The following is a 24,435-nucleotide window of genomic DNA, read 5'->3' as shown; positions in this document are numbered from 1 at the left end:
CTTTCCCATCACACCTGAAGCAGGCTGTGGAGTAGGGCTGTGCAGTACATGGCTCTTATGGCTGGAATCCTTTAGCAAATATGTCCCATATTCTTGGGGTAAAAACTTCCTCCTTTTGTGAGTTTCTCTTGCTTTCACTGATCCCTTTAGTTTTCATTTTTATGATCTTTTTTTTCTCAATTTTCTGGTGCACCTGGACAACAAATGCCATTTTGGCTAATATTGTTTTATTATGCATGCCGTCCCAGACCACCTTTCTAACACGTACGGCTCTGCTGGTGAATTGCTATCGTATCACTCTACAATATTGAATTAACCTGGATTAAATTCTGCATTGGTTCTTTACCCTGTATTTTATTTCAGATGTCTCTTGGATATTGTTTGTTGATTGTGATATAGACCATGGCACATTTCTTTCCTTTATTCCTCACATTTTCCTTGCAGATCCCTACCTTTTTTTATAAGAAGTGCACAGAATTAATATCTTTATAGGCATTTGCAGTGAGTACTCAGTAAACTTATAATTGGCAGCTTCCAGACTCTGGCAAAAAAACCTTCAGGACCCTCCAGCCTGCGTCTTCCATCCCCCAGTGTGAAAAAGCAGAACATGGTAACAACCTGCAGATATTTTAAACACTGCAAATTCTTGTGTCTTTCAGGACCTAGATTTCTCATCACATCCACGGGAGCCTTGTATATTTTAGACGTACAGAATGAAGATGGACTGTACAACTACCGCTGTATCACAAGGCACAGATACACTGGAGAAACACGACAAAGCAACAGTGCAAGACTTTTTGTATCAGGTGCTCCTCTACATATCATGTTAAATTAAGTATTGTGTATGCCTCTCTCTAGTGTGCTAAACTGGTAAGGCAGGTTCTTGTGCCCGTATGCACTACCAACCAAGTCGTCTATCAAATGGAAGGTAGAAGTGGTCAGCTGTGAGCTGCTGCTGCAAAATAAAATGTCCCATTTTAAACTCCTTTTTTCTGTTTTTCACCTCCTATTAGATATTTCCAGAGAGCCTGTAGGGTGCACTGGCATTTAGTACAGTGATTTAGAGGTTTAGAGTACTTCATAAAGGGACTGTGGATGGGATTCATCCATTAAAAGTAGACATGTGCAGTGAAAGTGTCTAGTCACCTTAACTTCCCTTTGTAACCAAAGGAGAGAAACACTTTTAGGGGTAGTGTATCTGACCTACTTCAGCCACCCGCTTTGGGGTGAGATGAATTGCCCCACGGTGCCTATTTCTCTCTGTTAACCGTAGCAGGAGCTCAAGACATTTAGTTCACCTGTAGATATTTCCACTGCAGGAGTCTCAGGCCAGCTGAGGTGCATTTCAGCCTTCCTTTTCATTCATTACACTCCTTCCCTGGGGAAAACAGTGTGTTCCCCTGCTTCCAGGAGGGATCTCCATCCAGAAGGAGTACATGACCTGTCCCAGGCCACCCAGGGTGCTGTAGGCAGACAGGAGCGTTAGCTGGTGGCTGTCTGTGGACAGAGCTAAAAGTCCTAGGGCAAATGGCCTTGTGCAGCAGGTAGGAAAATGAGAAGGTAGATGGGGTATTTTAACTTTTCCTTGTAATTGTAAATCATCTCCTGATTGTTGTGTGTGTGATGGACTGTTGGGTTCCACACACGCCCACCCAAAACCCTTAGGGCTGTCAGTACAGTGCTGCTCCAATCCCCCTTTCTCTCCATTGTCTTTCAGTGAGAGGAGGTGCCAGCTGTGGGTGAGGTGAGACGGAGGAGTAGACCCCAGGCCTGGGTTTGGAACTTGCTTTTAATCATATCTGTATAGGATTAGCTCTTCTCCATCTCCCCTTCCTCTCCCTCATTTGCTGGGTGCCTGGAACTGCACCCTGTGTTTGCACGTGAGCAAAGCTGCAATTGTGTTCCCACATCCATAGAGTTAGCTAAGACTATATCCCAGACTCTCCTTTCTCCCTGAATCCTTGCTTTACAGAAGACATGCCCACCATCCCACTGAAAGCCCCACAGAGCTTTTTCTCCTTTTCACTGTTACTAAGTTGCCCTAAAGATCCTAACCCTAAAGATCAGTCAGGGTATGGTGACCTTCACAATTTAACAGTCAGTGGGGTAATTCTCCTTTTGACCTTGTCTCTGTCTTTTGGTCTTCCTGTCAGAAAAAAAATCTAGTGATTAGGTCTCAGTCCTCCACCCTCTGAGAGCCCTAAGGGAGACAGAGGTGGGCACAAGGTTTTGCATTAGTAACATACTTCCTGCCCTCCTCCGAAATGGTCATTGCTGGAGGATTCTGGAGCCCTCTGAACATACAAGTCAGGACTTAAATATACTAAAGATAAAAAAAATAGTGTGATGTTCAGGTTAGAATCACTTACCAGTCAGATCCAGGAGTTTCTTCCTTTGATGTATATCCCCTGTGGGTAAAACTCTTGCCTCTGCTTTTCCCAGCCAGATGAAGAAGTAGTTTTCCTGCACAAGAATCTGCCTGCTTTGGTCTTCTAAGGATAGGCAGGGTCCTATCCTTCTAGCTGGCTCCATAATATGGTCTGCTTCCGTATGAAATCATGCTAAGGCTGAGCCAGTGGTAACATAAATAAAATCAGGCTTGTATCTTGGTTACCACAGGAAAATTTCTAGTTATTTTGCTGAACAAAGGGGAAAAATGAAAGCTCTGTCTTATTTGTAATTCAGGACAAGCACCCTGAAAGATGTGCTCTGTCTGGAGTTCCCTTTTCTATTCTCCTCCACAGACCAAATCAAAATAGGAAATTTTACTTGTGTGCAATAGCTGGCTTTTTTAAATCAATGGGGTTAATTATTCTCTATTAGAGCTATAGTGGGCTCTGATTTCCAGTCCTGTTAGTCTACTGAACAAGTGCAGCAATTATGGGCAGAGTTTCTCTTAACATTTCGCTAACAGGTTTTCTTTGTTCTTTACTGGAATTTATATTTTAAAATAGTGAGCCCTTTAAGAACTGAGATCAGAGAATCCATGAACGTAGTTGTGAAAGGTCTGCTTGCATGAGGCCTACATTTTTGCCTGCCTTTTACATCCATAAATATTCTTTGTTTATTTGGGAATGAAACAGTTTGTGATGGATATTGATCATAGTCTCTTGGTCACATTTTTAGTACACGTTAAGCTCCGTCACTCTTTGAAAGAGTGAGAAAGGTAACATGCTTATAATAGCAAATACACATGTGAATAATTAGTATGTCTATGACCGAAGCAAAATTCCAAATTTCTTTTGGAGTAAGAACATCTCCTTGAAATCATGTGGCCTTTCTAAATAAAATTAAAGCCAAGGCCATTAACATGCTACAGAATATTCCTCTAATGCCCATTATAGTGTGCTCTTCCAAAAATAATTTTGTCCAGCCATGAATCCCAGCTCCCAAAATCTTTACCAGTTTTTAACCCTCACATTCCAAAAGATCCTTGTGATTTTTTGAATGCACAATGAGTTTCTTGCTCTGTCCTTCAAAGAAGATCCAAAGTAGAATATTTTAGAACAGTATTTTGCCTCCTTTTTTCTGCCGTTGTCCTTGTTGGAAGTCATTTGCAGCTGGCTGTTAAAGCATAGTAAAATAATCATTCAGAGTCCATACCACATATTGGAATTGTGTTATGTTACTTTGCTATTTGCCTCATTGCAGGTGATTGCAAATGAACCCTGGGATTTCTTTTGTGCCCCCCCCCCCCCCCCCCCCTTAACTGGAATATATGCAATGTAGGACGTCTAAATAGGAGTCTGTTCCAGGGGCATCCCAAAGAGATGTTTTTACCATCCATTTAAATATATAATACAGAGTGCAAGAGAGCAGGTCACTGGGATCATATTTTGTGTATCCCTAAATATATTTTACATACCTCCTCTATAATAACAGCCCAAGGCTTCTCAAGTACGTAGGCAAATCCCAGCTTAGCTGTTCCGTGGATAGGACTCCAGGCTGGGCTGCTCCTGCGAAGGCTCAGTTTGAGAAAGGAAAAAGCGAAGCGAAGTGAACCTGGGAACCAGGGACTGGTGTGGCGTTCTTGAAGGGTGAGAAATGGTAGCTGCAGAAGGGGGCTGTGCATCCCATGGCATCTGCTGCCGTAGCCCCCAGCTCTGGGGGCAGCCCGCCTGGCTTCCCAGGCTTCTGCCTAGGCACGGGGGCAGGAGGGCAGGGGCTGCTTCGCTGTCACCATCAGCTTGTTGTCTGAGGTGGTTTTGCACATTGACTGGGCCCAGCTTCGAAGCATATGCAGGTCTCTGCAGCAAACTAGGAGGCTGTCGGAGTGTGATATTTACTAGCCACAGCTTTTCCTTACAGTTACTTTAAAGGATTGCAAATGCGACCACATATATCCTTCACAAAGTCTTTTGAATTTAAAAGCGTATAGAGAAGCTATGAAGCTACTGTCAGTTTTGAGTAGGAATGCACAGACAATACCTTTAAATGTCAGTTCTACTTTATTATTTAATTATTACTTTCAGTTGAAGAAATTGATTCTGTGTAGATGTAACCTTCCTAAGAGCCAGAGCTGTAGTTTCTTGCATGCTTACATTTTTACCGAGTTAATTCCTCAGGCTGCACAAAAGAATCTATGAAAACATAGATGCCTGATGACCCAAAAGGCGAGAAAGGAGCTGGCCAATCAATTAGTCAAATTGACATTGGCCTTCCCAATAGCACCCTGGCAGATTGTGCTTTCACTAAGCCAGACATAAACAGCATGGCAAGCTCAAAAATATAACCCATCTTGATGCCAAATATGGACCTTGAGGCTACTGATGCATGCAAAATCATTTGTTTAACTACTGGCTGACATGTTTCTAATGAGACAGACAGTAAGTTGCTGTAAACTGAATGTGGTTTTGCCTTCAGTGGCTCAACTTTTTGCTGGCACCTAGAGAGGAGAAAAACCTCTGTGGTCATCTTTCATTGAACTTGGCATTTAGGGTTTTATCTAGATATTCACATAAAATTTACTTAGCCCATTTGTTTACCATCACAATTTTAGCTTCTGGATTGATAGTATAACTTGCATAGTGCCTCCAGCTATTTGCTCTCAAGCGTAACCTCCCAGGTGTGGCTGCAGTTCATGAAGATATATCTAAGCTAGTTTTAAACTAACTAGCTCAGGTACTGATTACACTATCACTTGAGTAGCTTGAATTCAGCATGAACTGCTCCTTTAATCTTTCTAGCTCCTAAGAGGAACCTGCTGAAGCTGCCCTGTGAGCAGTACCTGAGCTAGCTAAATCAAAGACCACTTGAAAATGTCAAAATGGATGCAATCACACCTACACCCAGGTAACTATGATGTAGATATACCCAAAAAGAGATCGGTGTGTCAGATAGGAGTAAAAGACGTTGCTCAGTATGTGGAATTTTTGTGAGACAGAAGTCTTAGCAAACTGGGTGCATGTGATGAGAAAATACTTAGATGAATATTTGTTGATTTATTGTTCAGTATTTACATTGCAATAGCTCCAGGATGGGCTTCCATCATGCTGCATGCTACACAAAACTGTAAATCATGTCAGCCTCTTCCTCCAAAAGTTTTCAAACTTAAAAAGCTGAAATCACAAACAGAGTACTATTTCTGGTGGGGTACACGCACCTCTGGTGAAGGCACTTTGCCAGACTTCTGTGAGATACATAAAAATATGTCAGGTGCTACACAAGTGCGTTGGCCTGAGAGCTGCTTCTCTCAGTAAGTTGAGCACAGAGAGTTGGAGTATTAAGCTGTATGTTGGTCTTGTCACGTTAAGTTCTTTTTCCAGAGAAGAAGAAAAGGCTCATCTGTCAGTTAGACTGCAGATAGAAATTCCTGTGTCTTTGACCATTTCTCTCCTGACAAGGGAATAAATTGCTCCTTTAATTCAAAGCCTTCAGACCACCGAGAAGCATGGAGAATGTGTTGGCTTCATTCTAGTCGAATAGTGCAGGGATAACAGTAATAATTGTTAAGGCAACACATTTCTGGCTCTCCATTCCTCTGGTAGGGGACATGAAGAATGACCAGAGAAACGGTTGCCACCTGGAAAAAATCCAGTGAGAGGATTTCCAAGTAGTCATGAGATGCTTCAGTAATACATGCTGCTGGATCCCAGCCACCACTACTGAGATACTAGAGACTGATGGCTGGGTCACAGTAGCAAACTGTAGTACATAAAGCACTGGGCTAGTGAGTCAAAAAATGCAGGAGAAAAAATATTGGCATATTGCTTAGTGAATGAAAGAATTTTAATGCTCCCATTTAAAACTGCCGTTTGTTCTTTCAGATCCAGCGAATTCAGCTCCATCTATTCTAGATGGGTTTGACCACCGTAAAGCCATGGCAGGACAGCGAGTGGAGCTGCCTTGCAAAGCATCAGGGCACCCCGCACCAAAGTATCGTTGGCTGAAGGACAACGTTCCCTGGGAGCCTGACAGCAGGTTTCGGCAGACAGTTACGGGCCTGCTGATCGAGAACACGCGTCCCTCGGACTCAGGCAACTACGTCTGCGAGGTGTGGAACAACTACGGGACTGCTGAGATGATAGGGCGACTGTATGTAAAACGTAAGTCCTGGACGGAGTCAAGCTCTCGGGCCACTTCTTGCCTGGGTGTTTGCATGAGGAAGATGTTGCTGTATCTTGCTGTACCTTCTGTTTTGTTACTTTACCTTAGCAATGCCTAAACTTCTCAAAGTTGTGGAACGACAGAAAGTAGGCTCTGTGGAGATGAGTTTGTTGGACAATTGAGCGATCAGAAGTGCAAATAGATGCAATTTATAATGTAGCTATATAATTTATCACATGGAGGATATGTAATTTAGAAGCTTGAATTGGATGCTTAAAAAGAAATTGCAAATGTTCTCATGAATAAAGCTGCCAAACTCTCATTGCCATGACTCATGCTGTTCGGTAATATTGAACACTCATACCTCCCCTCAGCTGAGTATTCATGTGTGAATATACTGAATGTTTCACAAATTCTACAAAGATAATTATTACTCAGAAGCACTGCACTGGAAAAGTGTTATTCTTCTATTGTTAAAAAAAAATTATTTCCTGGAATAGAAATAATGCTTTGTGAACTAACGTTTCCACCTATACAGCATGACTAGCAAACTGAAAAGGGAGAAGTTTGTGAACAGTTCAGGCCATAAAAATGTCTTCACAAATAATTACACATAATGTATTTGGGCAAAATAAAACCGAGATCAAATATCAGTAATTCGTGAATTATAACAGAGGAGCTTTGCGTCTAAATGTATTCATAAAAATTAGCTGAATTCAGTCTGCATTGTATCATACAAAGTCAAAACTTCCAGAGACATGATGTAATGGTACCACTAGTGATACCAAAAGTATCCCCAGTGCCTGGTGATAAATTTTACTTACGGACTCAGTGGTCAAACAGCCAGTAGATATCTTCTGGATCAGGTTGGCAGGAAGAAACAGCTGGGTGAAGGAGTTTTACTCTCCTCTGCAAGGGAGGATGTGGTTCACTTTCTTGCATCATCATGGCTCTGAGATGGTGGTGGTGCACTTCAGTGTGTCTATTTTGTTTAATGGGTCATTGGCAGTTTTGAGCCTTTGTGGCCTTTTTGGATAGGAAACATGGAGATGTTCAGTGACTTGTAACATGCATATGAGCACAGATTAACTGTTGCTCTGGACCACTGTAGAGGAAAGGACTGTTACATACATGTTTGTGATCCAGAATGACTGAGGCCACTGACCTGTGTGTTTTTTTCCAGGCCTCTGTTCCCAATGGGCCACTAAAGATTTATTCCATATGCGTGTTATAAAATGTTCTGTAAAGTGAATGAGTTAGCTGAGGAAATTTTTATGTATGTGTATATATGTGTGTGTATGCATGCAAGCTGGTAAAAAAAATAATTAGATTGGTATGTATTAAGTATCAGAGATGGTATTGCTGTTGATAGTAGTCCCTTATATTTATTAGGAAGTCAAATCAAAATATGCAAAGCATGAGATGAGATCCGCATTCAGTAATCCCTGTAACTGTTAGGTGGCAAGATAAAGATTGTTATCCTTGCATTCAAAGATTATTTATCCTTGCAGTTTTTTCAACACTGTTCATCCTCCTTTTTTACAATATAAAACTTGCATTACCTATGTCCTACTTTTTTTTTTTTTTTTAAGGCTGATTTGAAAATACTGTAGTCTTCCCTTGTTGAAGCAGAAAATTTAGTGAGCCCACCCACAGAAACACTTATATGTGGACAGATCCTACAGATGTCTATCTGTGCACCTATATTAGTATTTTGGTGTGGATCTGCCACTCTTAAAAGCTAATCTCCTGGTTATTGACATTTACTGCACTTGTTCGCATCAGGGAGTGGTTTTGAAGTATGTGAACTGGGTTCCTTTTGTAGGAAATTAAACCAGAAGATGAGCTTCAGGAATGTACCTAATTCATCAGTTCAAATGTCCACACTGAACTAATCTGAAATAACGTCCTATCCTCCCAAAACATGTGTAGTGCCATTGTTAGGCCCTCAGCACCGACGGTGTTACTCAGTAGATCTGCTCCTACTGTTCATTTAGGCATGGTCTAGAGGATTATATCACATGTTAAGTAGGTTATCGCCATAGATCTATGTTTTGTGTCATGGATGTTGGTGGCCAAAATGCTTGGCCACTACAGAGAGCAAACACAATCATCTGTTGTTTGCTTGTGGGTTTTTTTTCAGAAGTGTATGGCTGTGATTTTTATTGTTCTCCTTAATTGAGAATTAATTTGTTCCTTGCACATAAATGCACGTGCATACTTAATGTTCTCTGTTTCCCTTTCCCTCTCCCTTATTTTGATTTAAATCTTCAGAACCACTAAAAGCCACGATTAGCCCACGGAAAGTAAAAAGCAGTGTTGGTAGTCAAGTGTCCTTGTCCTGCAGTGTGACAGGAACTGAGGACCAGGAGCTCTCCTGGTATCGTAACGGTGAAATCATCAACCCTGGTAACAATGTCCGGATCACTGGCGTCAACCGGGAGAACCTTATTATGGATGGCATGGCCAAGAGTGATGGTGGAGCTTACCAGTGCTTTGTGCGCAAGGACAAGATGTCTGCTCAAGACTATGTTCAGGTGGTACTCGAAGGTCAGTCACTATCTGTTTAGCGATTCTGGTCTCCATAATATATACATCATCTTTGGTGTTGTCATTGTAAAGTGAGGGATAGTGGACCCTAGACAGGAGAAGAGGGTACTCATGAACTGTCAGTGGGGTTTATTGTGCCCCACTCTAAGCAAAAACTAATGGAATGAAAAAATTGATTTGAAAACAAAAATCCCTCCTGAGCAGTCCTTCCAGTCCTTTTTTTTTTCTTTTTTTTTTTTTTGTGGTGGTGCTGATTTTTGACTTTAGCTTTCAGCAGGACATGAGAGAAGAGGTCTCTATTCAACTCCAAACATCTCTTTCTGGGCATGGCTTTTCTGGTTATTAGCTGAAGGCTTGGACATCATCTTTACTAAATGACACAACGTTCCACATGATAATCAAGTGAGGAAAGTAATCAATTTGTACGGAGCCAGTTCACTAATGAGGCTGTAGTGCAGTCATGGCATGGACACTATTTTTAGCGTCTTTATAGAAAAAGAAGAGATTACCTGCCTGGACCGAGTTACCTCGGCAACCATCTCCCGTGACTAAGAAAGCCTAAAGAGCATATTGATAATCTATCATGATGTCGAGAGAGTGCAGGTTATCAGAGAGCAACAGCAGGGAAGATTTCAAAGACACTCAGGTCTCACTGGGAAAATAATGTCTGCTTTCATCTCCAAAAAAAGCCTGTCACTTGAATTAAAAAAAAAAAAAAGGAGGAGGGGTGGCAGAGGTACATAGTGTACACACTCACAGATTTATTGCTCCTGTATCAACTTTCTTTCAGGATAAAAAAAGCTTTTTGTTGTTGTTGTTGCTGTTTTGTTTTCTGAGGGATGACAGTATCTAATACATAGCAAATGAAAGGAAGAGAGTCAGAGATGAAAATAAATAAATAAATTAGAACTCTGTCACACAACCAATGGGACAGAAATGAAAGGGAGAGGGGGGAAGAGGAGAAAATTATGAAATCAAATCAAATCAAGTGCTCCTCCAGGGATGCTGAGGTCTTTCAGCAGCCTGAGAGAAGCAGTGCCTTATGTTTTTGCCTATGGGGCAAGGAAGGGAGTTTTGCAGCCCCGTTTTTAATTTTGCTATGACTCAGCATGTTTTGTGGGGAGTCTTGCCTACGTCATGACAGGTCCCTCAGTTTCCTGGGTGAGGTTACACTGAAATTGCAATGTAAGAATTGTGATTCCCAGGGGAGTCGTCATGGTTCAAGCCTCCCAAACATATGGGTAACGCATAGCAGAGCGTACATGAAGAGGCAGTATATAGTGTGCACAAACAGTGCATCACAGATCATGAGACTTGTCCTGACACCCTCTGTCCTGTGTGATGCTGAAAGGAGTTGGCCTTTAAAGGGCTTCGTGTACAAGGTGAGTTTTCAAGTGTCTTTGGCTTCTCTCTAGGTAATGAGGCACCTTTTCCTTCTGTTTCTTGCAGGCACTCATACTGTAGGAACACTGAAGTTAGTTAGCTTTCTTGCCACTTGGCTCTTTAAAACCAGACAGTAACCTACAGCACTGTTGTCTGAACTTCGGACTGGATTGCTTCCTCTGTTCTGCATACTGCTCTTGGTGTGTGGCCTTTTGCTCCCAATTACACTGAAATTCCTTCTAGATACAGCTTTGAAATTATGATTTTCAAAGGAGAACAAGCATTGCATGATCTCAGAAAGAACTTCCTAACTAATAGCAGAGTGTCGGCACTCCTAAATGTTACCCTGCTGAACATTCCAGATAGGTGCTTATTTAGTCCTGCTCCCTACTTACAATCTCAAAGTTTCTGTCTCCATCCCTTCTCTTTATTCACTTGCCTGGTAGAGGCTGAGTAAATTGTGACACAGATCACAAGAGAAAGCATTTGAATGCTCTCATTTCAGAGGAGTATTTATCTGTAGCACAAAATGACCACAGAAAGAAATTGGCATCACTGCTGTTTCTGACAATCTGTATTCAGAAAAGTTTAATTTAATACTTTTCTAAATGGGGTATTGTGGGTCAGGACTAAACTGCATTGGCACAGCTGTGTGAGATTAAGCCTATGCAAGTTATGCCTGGCTCTTGCCAACAGGATTCATCCTTAGCTTTCCAAGGAGCTGAAATCTACCAGAAGAAGAAAAATTTGAAACGTGTTGAGGTTTTGCTGTATGTCTTTTGTGATGAACTGTGTATGGCTTTAACACTTTTCTGCAAGAACCTGGCAGTTCATATAGCTGTGCAGAGCCCTGGTCCATCTATTCAAGTGTTTTTCCTTAAGCAGACTCAGTACCGGGTTTCTCAGAAGAAGAAAAAGACACCTGCAGTAAGCAAAGGGTTATTTTATTACTCTACTGTCAAAATTTGTTTCCCTCTCTCAATAATTAGAGTTACGTCCTGGAACACAATTGTTTGCACTGCTTCTAAAAAAGATCTTGGCTCATGTGATAGGCTCCAGGATAGAGGGAACAAGGTTTACACCATGTAAGTACTATTCTCCTGCTTTTCTTTCCCCTGGCAGATGGAACTCCCAAAATAATTTCTGCCTTCAGTGAGAAAGTGGTGAGTCCGGGAGAGCCAGTCTCCCTTATGTGCAACGTGAAGGGGACTCCTCTGCCTACGATCACTTGGACGCTGGACGAAGATCCCATTGTGAAGGATGGCAGTCATCGTATCAGCCAGATTATCACCTCTGAAGGCAACGTGGTCAGTTACCTGAATATCTCTAACACTCAGGTCCGAGATGGTGGAGTGTATCGCTGTACTGCCAACAACTCTGCTGGAGTCGTCCTGTACCAGGCTCGAATAAACGTAAGAGGTGCTTGTCAAATCAGCTCCTCAAAAAAACACACATAACTCATTGTAGTGGAGAAAAAGATTGTTGCATGTGATGAAATGAGTCTTGGAATGCCAAACCCAACTTACTGTTTTCTTCTCTTCCCCCCTCTCTTTTCCCACCCTGCCTCTCCAGCCCCATCTAGAAAGTGTATGGTACAGTTAAATGTTGAAAGAACCCTTTGGCTTGTGTTCTATAGTCTATTTTTCCTATACTCATCTCTTAGTTCAGTTTCTTTACTTTAGTCCTGCTGTGCATGGGGATTTTTCTTTTCCTTTCCTCCTTTACTTGTCCAACATTCATTGTAATTATTCCTGTATACAGTACTTTAGCTTGCATTTCTAGCTCTACATGGCATAATACCCATCCTCATGGTATTATACTTTATATATGTCAAAAAAAAAAAAAAGCTGACAGCGTTCTCATGAGTAACAGGATTCTAGCTTTGTATCAGTTTTTGTATTTCACATTAATTAAATCATCCTCAGCATTTTAATTTGTAATGTAGCAAAGATTTTATCAGGCAAGTGTTGGATAATGCAAATATATACCCCCACATAATTAGTATGTATGCTGCAGGGTGAGGAAAAACTAGAGCATATAAAGATTAGGGAAACTGCTTAAGTAGCTCTTAAAAGCAAAAACTGTCAAATCCTAAGAAGTGTGCGAGCCGCATCTGTAAATGTTGTTAACATTGTATATTCAGAAAAATTATAGGCATGTTTCCTCAAGCAAATGTGCCTTTAAATTGTTTTCAAGAGTTTCTTTTTACCTTTCTAGGGCCAGCAAGCATTCGACCAATGAAGAACATCACAGCAATAGCTGGACGGGACACCTACATCCACTGCCGTGTGATCGGCTACCCCTATTACTCCATCAAGTGGTACAAGAACTCTAACCTGCTACCATTTAACCACCGCCAAGTGGCATTTGAGAACAACGGGACACTGAAGCTTTCAGATGTGCAGAAGGAAGTAGATGAGGGTGAATACACGTGCAACGTCCTCGTTCAACCACAGCTGTCCACCAGCCAGAGTGTGCACGTGACAGTAAAAGGTGAGGTCAACTCAGAACACTAGAGCCAAGCTAATGGCTGTGTCTTTTATAGGAACACAGAATTGCACACATAGGATTGTGCTGGCACTTAGATAATGAGCATTTAAGAAGGTTAATCCAGATTTGTGTTTATTTCTAATGATGACACAGACGGTAGTCAGTCACTGTGTCTTGTTCTCTCCTGACTTTTAACCTCCTTCATTCAACTAGCAAAGTATTGCTTTCCAAGTGGAAGCCTTGCAGAAGCAAGCTTTCTATGAGCAGTTTTCACTACAACTAAGGCAGTAGATTAATGTTTTGTCACCTGAGTTTCGCCGGTGACTGTTTCTCTGCTGGATGACAAAGTTCACATTTTCATTAGATAGTGACTTTCCAGCTTTTAAAAAATAAGATAAGAATTTTAATGTATGTGTTTCTACCAATAAGCAGGGACAGGAACTAAAAGCATTAACTTTGCTTTCCTCTTAAGTGTGCTTTTCTAAGTGTTCTTGATGCTTAGAAAGGTAGCACTGTAAATAAATGTGACTTGAAATTCTAATAGGATGCTTAAAATCTATTCAAATAGTCCCAAACAAGAATGTTCAGATGGACCTGAAAGACTTCAACAACAGATGAGAACAGGAATTTTTTAGCATTGTGTTCTGACTATTCTGGTATTGGCAATATTCAGACCCATTCACAAGAACACAAAAGACAGAAAACCTGATTGCAGTAGCACCTAGTTTTGAGCAGTGGGGCCACTAAATAGTGCACTTCATGTGAACCTGTAGGAAGAATTGAGGTATAATTTCACTGTTCCTGAAGTTCTTAGAAACCTTTCCTGGGCTTTTTTGGGGAGGGAGAGGAAAGAAAGGAAGGAGGGTTGATTTCTATATCTGTTCTCAGATAAGGTACAGAGGAGAACACTAAGCTAAAATGACTTTGTTACAGACAGCTGATCTTTTAACTCCTTTCTGTTCTGTTTGTTTAGCCTTTTCTTGTTTTCAGTCTGGAATGACGTAATTGCTAATTATTTCAAGAGGTTAGGGGATTAGCTTTAAGCCAATAGCAATTTGGACTCTGAAAGGCATGACATCTCATACACCTGAGACCATCAGGGGCACTGGTCACACACTGCACTATAAAAAGCTAATTTCACCATTTCTTTTCATGTATGTGGTACGTTGCTTGACATTACAGTAATATCTCAGATCTATTGATCCAGTTTAGGAACTTAATGCCAAATTAGTAATTGTGTTGCTGCTGCACTAACAGTTCACCATGGTAAATCTGATGGGCAATGCTGCCTCTTAAATGATACCGTTCTTCAAATGGCTATCAAAATGAATGTAGCCAGACAAAAAAAGTCCAGCAGTCTATCCTTACAGCTCGGGCATTTAGATCATGCTAGCTGGTACCTCAGGTGCAATACTGTTTTTTCTTCCATTAGGTTACAATTTCAAACTTGACAATCCCTCCCCCAGAAAGTAGATTGCCAGCTCTATCAATTTTGATTGACCTGTAGCTTTTATCAGCGATTTGACTTCCTTGAAGGTATTCTGCTGTATTTCTGGATATTCAGCTGCCAGGGCCATTGGCTGGTCAGAAGTCTCAGACAGTGACTGTATGTACTCTGAATAACTTGCATAAACATGTGGCACCTTTGAAGATTGCCAGTGGGCTGAGCTGCCCTGCATCTGTGATACCGCCTCATCCTGCGTGTGCTCCATAAGGCAGATGCATTGGAACAGTGCAAGCTGCAGTGGTAGAAGTGATCCACGACACATGCAAAGCAGACGTGTCAGTGTGGCTCATACCTATTGATCTGGAGTTGCCAAAGTTGGCTGCAAAGTGCCCTAGCTACTTCAGCATGCCCTGGCCTTGACAATACATTGTTATTTAAAAAAAGGTTAATATCCTGTCCTCATATGCTAAGCCAGAAATGTCAAAGGTGAGCTTTGTATGTCAGACCTGAACAATTCTCAAGGCTCTGCTATTGTAGCTGGAGGTCAGCATTGCCACAGTGGTTTTTTAGATGGCTATGTATTGTTTTCTTCCATACCTACATAGTGATTTTATCTAACATGTTAGCAGAGAGTCAAAAGTGGCCTGTTGCTTCAATATAATAATGTTTTTGCTGTCCTTTTTTTTTTTTAATAGATTCCAAAGTCAATGTGATGAGTTTTCAGGCACTTACGTTTGATTCAGAGAAATACAAAATATGGCCCAGCTTGCATACTAGAGGTTTAAAGTACTCTGAAATATGACATTATAAGAGGGGTTAATATCAGTGCCTAAATCTCCTTATTTATAGTTCAGCTTGTCATACCATCAGTATACTTATTTATTCTCCAGAGAAACAGAGGGAGAGTTATTGTCCATCTTCAACATCATGGGTCCTTTGGTTTGTTCTCATTTCTGCTACAGGCTTCCTGGGTGACCTCAAACCAGTCAACTGAAGGGTGATTCAGAATAGATGATACTTAATGAGCTGTTACTTGGTATTTTGTTTCCTCCATGTTCTGTTCTGAAGACATAATTATCAATTTTCTTATGAGCTTTTCTGAGATGATGTGTGGTATCTCTGTGGTATCAAAGTGTTTCTGAATCAATGCGTTCATTTTCAAAACCCACCTGGAAGATCAGGAGCGCTTTGGCAAATGGCAGCTGAGGCACAGACTGAACTTAAAAGTATCCACAAATTTTCTTATGTTCAATTTCAGAAGCCTACAACTTGATTTTTCCAGTTTACCTGTTGTTATATAGCATTTATATGTTCAAAGCTCTGCTCCCATTGAAATGAAGTTTTTTCTGAGAGTTCTTTTTCCTTCTTCAGATCAGTCACATCACCCAGCTTAGCAACCCCCTGGGAAAGACATATTTAAGTCATCTAATTATCATTATCTGAGAGATTGGTGGCAAAGGTGAATATAGAATTTGGCTCTATGGGGCAGCATTTATCTACATTATGCATACAAGTGGCCTTTCTTGTCTGCAGTCCTCTACCACATTTACTGCCCACTTTCCAAACTCTCCAGTACATGCAACATCCCCATTCTGTCTTGCAAGAGGACTTGCTAAAAGCAGCATCCAAATAAAGATATGCAACAGCATGTAATTAAATACAAGAGGGCTGCCCATTCTGTAGAGTATTTTGAGATTTACAAACATCCAAATGAAAGCAAAATCTTGAGGACATTCTTTGGAAATCACTGTAAGATCTCAGATAGGAGAACAGAAAGTTTCTTGACCATAACTTCAAAATTAAATCCTGGCTGCCAGAGAACCCAAGAGTGGGGCTTATAGAGCCTTGCTGTGCAGCCTTCCACCTGGCAGGCTGTCAGGAAGCCAAAAGCTTGGGAGCTGGGCACTTACATTCTACCCAACCCCAGGCCAGCTACTTCTTTGAATTGCTGATCAGAAGAATCAATTAGACACCACATGAAATCAGTTGTCCCATTTTTTTAGGAATAACTGGTGCCTTTGTCTGCATAGCCACCTATGTCAGAGTTCTGCAGACTCCAGATAACTCTGTCCCACTGAGATGTGGCATGCCACCCCCACCCCCATCCTTTGCCTGTCCCTTGTCTCTGTCCCAAAATCTAGATCTTGGAAGCTAGCAGTCCCATAAGCTGGCTGTTGGGAGCTGAGTGGATAAGCTGGCAGGAAAATATACAGGTTTCTGCTTGGCAAACATAGCTCTGTTGGAACCGTGACTGAGTCCTAATGGAGCTTTTTGGAAATCAAGCCATCTTGGCATTATTTTTTTATATTTAGACAAATGAATTGGCCAGTTCTGAGTTCTGACAAAAAGCCATGAAAACTACCCACCCTGTAATGCATACCTAACGGGGGGGAGACAACGACTGTATTTACATACTTAATTTCTGGTATTTTATACCTGTTGACCACTTGCCTTCGCAACTGTAATAATACCCTTTCAACAGGTTTTGCTTTGGTCTGTGTTAAATGCGATTTTCTTTTTTGTGATTTAGCTTTTTTGTGAAGTAAACTGAACCCCCTTTCCTCTCCCTCCTGCAAGGTGGAAACAGTAGTTACTGACATCCTCAGAAGTAATCATTGAGATTAGCCTGGCTAAGGATACGGCATAGGTCCTTGCCAAGAACAGAATTATTTTTAGCAGCACTAGTTTCTTACTGTGTATTTGGTCCAGCTCTAGTGGTTTGCCGGTGGGGTTCATATACATCTGTCGACGGCAGAGGACTGTTGAAGTTAGACATCCTAAGGAGAAGAATATCCTGTAGGAGATGTAGTGTTTTGTGTTCATTTCTCCTAAGTATGTCCTGTCCTCCTCAATCTTCTCCAGCTCATCCTTGCCCAAGTCCTGGCTCTCCTGCTCTGGGTTCCAAAACCGGTCTGTCCTCCACGTCTTTCCCATCTCAGTCCTCATGTCCTTGGCACCTTGTTCTCATGACTCAAAACTAGTCTTCACCTTCAGAGCTCCCAACCTTACTCCCAGCCTCCAGTTACCATCCTCTCTTTCTGCCAGTCTTCACTTTCTCCATCTCCACTGGGTTTCAGCCTGTCTCCCCTTCATGTGGGTCTTCGTTCACTGTCAGTGCTGTACCTCACCCCACTGCTTCCTTGTCCCAGTCTCACATCCCCAGCCAGTTTCCCAACTCCACTTTACCAACCCCCATCACCTCTGCAATCCCACTGCAAGCCTGCTCCCAACTTCTGGCTTCCCCTCACTGCCCATAAATCCAATTCTACTATTCCCTTTTGTTATCCTGGACACCACTTTGAGCTTCTGCACCATCACTTGCTGCTGCTATCTGCATGCCCAGCAATGCAGGCCGGTTCCCCGCTCTGGTCCCTTAGCGCCCACATCTCCTTTCTTTCTCTCTGCCGTGAAATCACTTTTTTCGTGCTTCCTGGGCCCAGCGCAGGCAGCTGTATGAGCACTAGAGAGACAAATCTGCCTGCTTTGATTTCTGACATCTCACCAGACTGCACCTGCCCCACATGGCTGGAACTGACTCAGCCACTGAAGGTAGTGCTAGGATGTGTTCAGTGCTGCTCGAACCCTGGGAGCTCTTAGCTACTAGTCACTGGAAAATGTCTTCTCAGGTTGTGATAACTTTGGGGCTTTCGTCTATTTATTTACTTGTTTTAGCTCAGATTTGGGCACCCTTGTGATGACTTTTCATAGGGACAGCAAGAATATCTGATGCTGGTGCCATCACCTGCCAAACTTGAAAGCCATGCTGCTAACCATGGGGCAGGTGGGACTTCTCAGATTCTCACAGTGTCTTTTTTTTTGCTTTTACAGTAGGATCAATATATACTGCATCCCTATTTTTCCACCCTCCTGCCTTATTCTTGGAAATGGCCAAACAGTTGTAGCTGAAACTTTCCAGCTGAAATGACTCAGCCTGAGGCAGACACCTGGCCTGGAAAAATACTATCCAAACAAAAGTCAAACTGCAAGCAAATGAAAATAGTCTTATAATGAGAAGTGTTGGCAAACAAAGAAAGAGGTTATATTACCCACCCCATCTGTAAGTTTCATATTTCCATTGAAAAACAACCCTTCAAGTGGCAAGATGGTTAAATAATAGCAGCATCTCTTCTACAGCATTTTAGCAGATCTCAAAGCATTTTAAAAACAAGAGTGAGTCATTATCTCCATTTTTTTTTATTATGTAATTTATAGTAATAGTTTTCTCAGCTACAGTAAAAGCCATCAGTAGTATACGATGATTTTCTTTTCATCAGTCTCATGGGACACACTTCTCATGTAAACAGCCTACTGCTATTCACACTTCCCCGACAGAAATTAATTGAAAAAGAAGCCCCTGAGAGGGAAGGGTGCAGCATCATTAAAATAAAAAGTGCGGTGTTCAAAAGTACTGTTTCTGATCTTGTAGAGCTTATATATCTCATTGATTTAGAAGACTTCTCATTGCCTTATGCTAAAGTGATAGCACTTCACCTGTTGTGAACCACGTATAAGAATTGTACCAGCCTGTTTCTTTTTAGAAAACAAGCAAACCAAACAAGGGCTATTTTTAAATAACTTTATGTTGCAACTATTTGAATAGATTCTCCTAATCTTTCCTGGGAAGTATCTAGCTTTTTCTAATATATAAAATGTTATTGGTGGATTTGCATTGCAGATCAGTTCAGGGAGGGCTGTTTTAGATAGTGAAAAATATGCAGGCACAAAAGGGAGAAAACGTCAGGGGAAATCTTTCGAGGGTTCTTGGGACCATGGTGCATGCTGTCATCAAACAATCTCCTAATCTGTTTATGCTTCAGTCTGTGGCATGGATTATGGCAAGTGTGAATTCAGTTTCCTGCACGTATCTAAGATGTAACTTCTTATCTGTCCTACTGACTGAACCTTGCCAATAATTTGAGTCAGAAAAAACTTTTGGACTTGACGTCCTTCAGATACTTCTTTCATTCTATCACTTTCTGCCTTTCTTTCACTCTCCCATGCAATGTCTTTTTGGATCCCTCTAAGCTTGTTGCAACTTCTTCAGGAAGAAATATTAAGATCTCTCAAACTGACTGGAGTTGTCATATGCAGGAATCACGCAAGGGCCGTGAGGTGAGAATGGATAAGAATGTCCAGTTGTGCAAAAGATTCTGCAAAAATCCACTTAACTGTCATTCTCAGGTCGCATAATGGGCATGGGGACTTGTTACAGGGAACAAGCAGTGGCAGCAGTCTGCTTTAAGGGAACATGCACTTCGATGGTGATATCTCCCATGTGAGAACCCCAGCATCTAACCTGTAGAAGCACCTGAAGAAAAGACTAAAATAGCCTGTTATTCAATATGTGAGACTTGACAGGTCTGTGTAAATTTTTTGCCATTCAACATGCAACAACTCAAGGTTAGCCTCGCATTAAAATAGCTGACTTGCATTCTTTAAAAGCTCACAAGTGTCATGTGGATGCTGCAGTTAAGTGTCTTATTTTGTAGCAGTACACTTCTAATATACTATATTCTTAATGACTTCACCTCTGACACTGCAGAAAATGGTTACCCAAAAATGTATGTTAAAGTTGTTTCATTACTCTCCTAGTCCTCATGAGGAGGAATTAATATGTACAAATATAAAACTTTTCACTTAAATCTAAAAACTTACTAATTTTGTGCACAGTCTTATACCTTTCAAACACAATTTAAGTTGGTGTATGGATGTGTTTATTTATGAATTATATAAACAATATGAAATGAGCCTTAGTACTTGAATAAGAGCCTCAGCTAAGGAGTTCAAGAGTATCTGTATATTATGCTTGAGTTTATCAAAAGCCAGCCCTCTTCTCTCTCCTACAATGCAGCTTTACTTACTTCGGGTTTGGAAGAAGACATGTTCTTGCTCTTTTTTGTATGTATTTTGTCAATTATATTTGAAATACTTTCTTATATATTTGTTAAAATTGCTCTTAAAATTTTAAGTACTTTACTGCCAGAAGTTAGTGTGAGCTATTAGCAGTGTGTGTGTAAGTACATACAGTAAGTACATACAGAAAGCAAGACTGTGCGTGTACATGATAGTGCAGGTCTGGAGTATGCTAGCCTAATTTCAAGTTAATGTGTATAATACATAGCATGCAATAAAAAGACAGTATCATCCCTGTGGAAACAGAAGGGTGATATAAAATCAGCTGCTTATGTACAGTCCTGGGATAAAGGTGAAAGGGAAGCTAGTGTGAAATCAGTCAAACTACTCATGGAAATACTTTCAGAGCCAGAGATCATTCTGTTAAAGTCCTCTCTCATCTAAATCTGGAACTTTTGGCTCTAGTGATTCAGTTCGTTTCAACTTTTCACAGTGTTACCTGAGGACAAAGATCACTTTAGATCATGTAGGGGCTAAACAAGGGCAATAGCTCTGGACTAGCTTCCAAAAGCATAGTAAAAATAAATAGTAAGTGCTTCTGGATACCTAGCCTACAAGTGAGGCTTTTTATCAGGTGGCACTTTAACAATAAAGGTAACTGCTTGTTGTGTTAATATACTCTTGCAGCTGGTATCTTATCTTCAAATGAAGAAGGCTTTCTCTTTAAAAAATAAACAGCAAACGCATCCCCTTGGGCAGGGAACTGAGCTTCCCACCATCCTAGGTTTGCAGGGTGCTTCATATGATAAGGGCACGCACTTTTCCCCTCACAATGGAGGCTGAAAGGAGGTGGTTCGATAGATGGATGAGACGTGACATAAAAGCACTCTTGGTTTCTACACAACATTTTGCATCCTTTCTCATTTCGGAGGAGCTCTCAGAACAGCACCAGGGAGCCTATGAGCTATCGGTGTTGCATTGCAGGAAAGGGGAGTGGCGACACAGGCAAAGGGTGAAGTCTCTCTAGTAAGCTCCCCTGGGAAATACGTGTTTCCCACAGCATTTGCTCTGCCACACTCGGCGACAGTTCCTGATAAAATACCGCAGCTTGTTGTGGTAAGATTTTGAAGATGTTTGAATACAGGGTTAATTTTGGTAACTAATGAACCTACAAGTAGAGGGAAATGTTGTGCAACAGCAGAGGCATTACAGAGATTAGTTTGGTTCTTTTTTTTTTTGTGTGTGCATACACTTAGAAAGGCCTGAAGGATATAACGGCATTCCCTCTTTTCAAGACAGGATACATTAGTACGCAACGAGGGAGCAGGGTATGCGGCTTGGCTCAGTAAATGCCATTAACAGATAGTTCGATGAATGACATGCCCTACTGATAAGGCTCAATACATACAAGAAAGAAGCCGAAAAATCCAGTGCTTCAGCAACTATGTGCAATTGCTCAAACCATCACCCACAAGGGATGGAGCTGTTTAGGAGAAACAATTGATGGCTGAGAAAACTTACAAATGATTAGACTGTGGCTAGGGTTTGTGCAGAGACAAAGCACTTTTGGCTTTTGCACTCCCAGTGCATGAAATCTAGGGTCACACGGCTGCCTTAAGAGGCTATGTAGTTTGGTGGCTTCTACTTTGCATCAGCCAATGGACCTGTGTTGTGAGTATTCATTGCCAAAGGTATTTTATATTGTGGGCGCAGCTCCTGCAACAGTGTTGCACGAAAATCCTTTAGGGAACCGTTTCTAATGATAAAGCACCAGATGACTTTCATTTTACTATGCAGAGCCCAGGAAAGGAACACCATGTTCACAAGGCTGCTGCAGGAGACAGGCTATCTGCAGGATGCTCTGGTTTAGTGAATCATCTCAGCAGTTTCTTCCAACATAACTCCCATGGAACGGAGGGCAAGAAATTAAAGATGTTCCTCTGCTAATGGAGAGCAGCATGGAAGCCCTCCTTGCCCTCCTTTACAGTAATCTCCCAGAGGTACAGAAGACCTTGCTAGGGCACAAAAACCATAATTTAAATCTTCCTGCATTACCACTAATGAGGCTGGCCCATGCTCCTCTTCTTAAATAGACACTTAATTCAAGCACTCATCAATAAAGCATTCCCAAGACATTGCGCTTCATGGCATGAAGCAGAGATTTTCACTCTTTTGCCTGTTGTGTGTAGAGGAAGAAACATCCCTTCCATATACACAAGCACACATACACATACTGCCCTCTCTCTCTATAGTTAACATGTAACATCTTTTACATAAAATAGCATAATTTAACAAAAAAATCAAATACAAGCTCTGAAGTGTGGTCAAACTAAAGCTATGCATAGGGAAGGGAAATACTTCAACATCACCTTGAAGTATTTTAAATACATCTGTCCTACTGTAACTCTTCTCTCTCAGAGTTAAAGTAGTATACATCCCTCTTATTTTTTCAGTGCTGTTTGGCAATGATACAGCTTTAGTTTACAAAAAAAACCAACCCACATGCTGGTTAATCAAGCTTGATATTTTCTTTTGTCAGGGGTGTATGTCAACTTTTTACTGCAAGAGATAGATGTAGAGATGTATATGGCAACTTTTGTATTTCAGAAATTACTTGTCTGACTTCAGATATGCTTTATTCTATGTTTTTAATAAGTGATTTGTTGTGATTGTTTCCTTCTTCAAACTAGCAGGAAGAAAATCTATCTAGTATGTTAGGTCGCCAGGAACTGCCTTTATCAGCCCAAATTGGTAAATACTGTAGCTGAAAAACATTCTTCAATACTTCAAAGTTATCACTAGGCTATTTACTTTTTTTAAGTACTGATTTTAAATTACACACTGGTTTTTAAAATAAGCTCCTTGTCAGTACTGCAAGCTGCTGCAGGTTGAATATACATTATATTTTATGAAGCAGAAATAAATGTTGATTTCCTCTGTATCTTAAAAACCTGAGCAGAGGGAAAATGTGCTGTCTATAAATATTTTAGCCAATTTCTGAAATGCTCTGCAGGCTGCTACTCTAAATTTTAGAGTTGGTAAATGCAGCCTTGCAAATCAATATTTTCTGAAAAATACTTCAGTGTGACCTAATGATCTTGCTCCCTGTTTTCTTCATCAGGGAAATGGAGAGGGAAGATGCACATAACAATCCTTGAGCAATATGTTGTCTGACTTTTGATATCATTTTGTCCGTGAAAGATTGGTTCAAATTTGTTACACACTCAGCAGAAAATACAGAAGCAATTTGCCACCCTGTTGTGAATTTTAGCATATCTTTCAGTAATGATGCCTGCGACTAAGAGAAGGGTTTGGGTAGAAATGTGCTAACCAACACAGTGAGAGGGGCACTTGGCATTTAGCAGATATTTGCACTCATCAAGGGGAAAGGTTATGTCAAAACCTTTTGACAGTCTCATTCTAAAAATTTCTCATTCCCGCTTATATTATAACTGCTTGTCAGTAAATGCTAAGAGAAATTTGGCCTTTTTCTGCTGATGTACAAAGAATCCGAAATATCTCTTGTGAATGCGTTAGCTGCGCTAAGGTAATTAGAAAAGGCGGGCAGACGTTTTGCCTCACTGTGACACTAGGTCCCCAAGTGAAAAAGCAGTTAATTTCCAGTGCTCAAAGTTCAAATAAACACAGTAATTTATACCGAGTTTCTTTTTTCTGTATGCCTGATCTACCATATTTCCAAAACACAACAGGACAGGTTTTAGCGATTTGAGAGAGAGCAGTCAGGAAAAGGCATTACAGCGTGTGAGAAAAATTGATTGCAGCGGCACTTCCCACAACCGCAGACAGCGAGCTGGTCTCAGAAGAAGTCAGGGAAAGCCTGTAAGGATGAGCTGTGATGCCCTGCACCTGATGTTGCCTCTCCGTGGCAGCTGCGCATGGTCATAACCTCCTCATCAAACCGCATCACGTCTATGCCAGAAATAGCGGAGTTAATATCTGATCTGTGCACCATGATGTGCATATACACAAGCATCTGAACATGCCTTTGAATGACACCTTTGCCCTTTGGAGGGTTTGGTACTGCTTCCTTAATAATAAACTTTCTTACTCCTGATGGAAGAGCAGCCAACATATTCAATGATCAAAAGAAATGCACTGAACTACCATAGTAATGGTCACGAATACCCATCCCTGCATCCCAGAAA

General features: G+C 41.2%; 1 protein-coding gene across 2 annotated transcripts in view; it reads left to right on the top strand.

Annotated features, from left to right (window-relative positions):
* DSCAM (DS cell adhesion molecule) overlaps positions 1–24,435 on the top strand; it is a 401,510-nt gene that overhangs the window by 209,830 nt on the left and 167,245 nt on the right. For both annotated transcript variants that reach the window (XM_075518956.1, XM_075518964.1), the window contains exons 2-6: positions 660–806; positions 6,267–6,545; positions 8,821–9,096; positions 11,602–11,898; positions 12,697–12,972. In XM_075518956.1, the coding sequence (XP_075375071.1) occupies positions 660–806; positions 6,267–6,545; positions 8,821–9,096; positions 11,602–11,898; positions 12,697–12,972 (1,275 nt within the window). The remainder of the gene's footprint in view (positions 1–659; positions 807–6,266; positions 6,546–8,820; positions 9,097–11,601; positions 11,899–12,696; positions 12,973–24,435) is intronic.

The sequence above is a fragment of the Mycteria americana genome, chromosome 1 (genome assembly GCF_035582795.1).
Source record: "Mycteria americana isolate JAX WOST 10 ecotype Jacksonville Zoo and Gardens chromosome 1, USCA_MyAme_1.0, whole genome shotgun sequence".
NCBI lineage: Eukaryota > Metazoa > Chordata > Aves > Ciconiiformes > Ciconiidae > Mycteria > Mycteria americana.
This window is presented reverse-complemented; position numbering and strand designations above follow the sequence as displayed.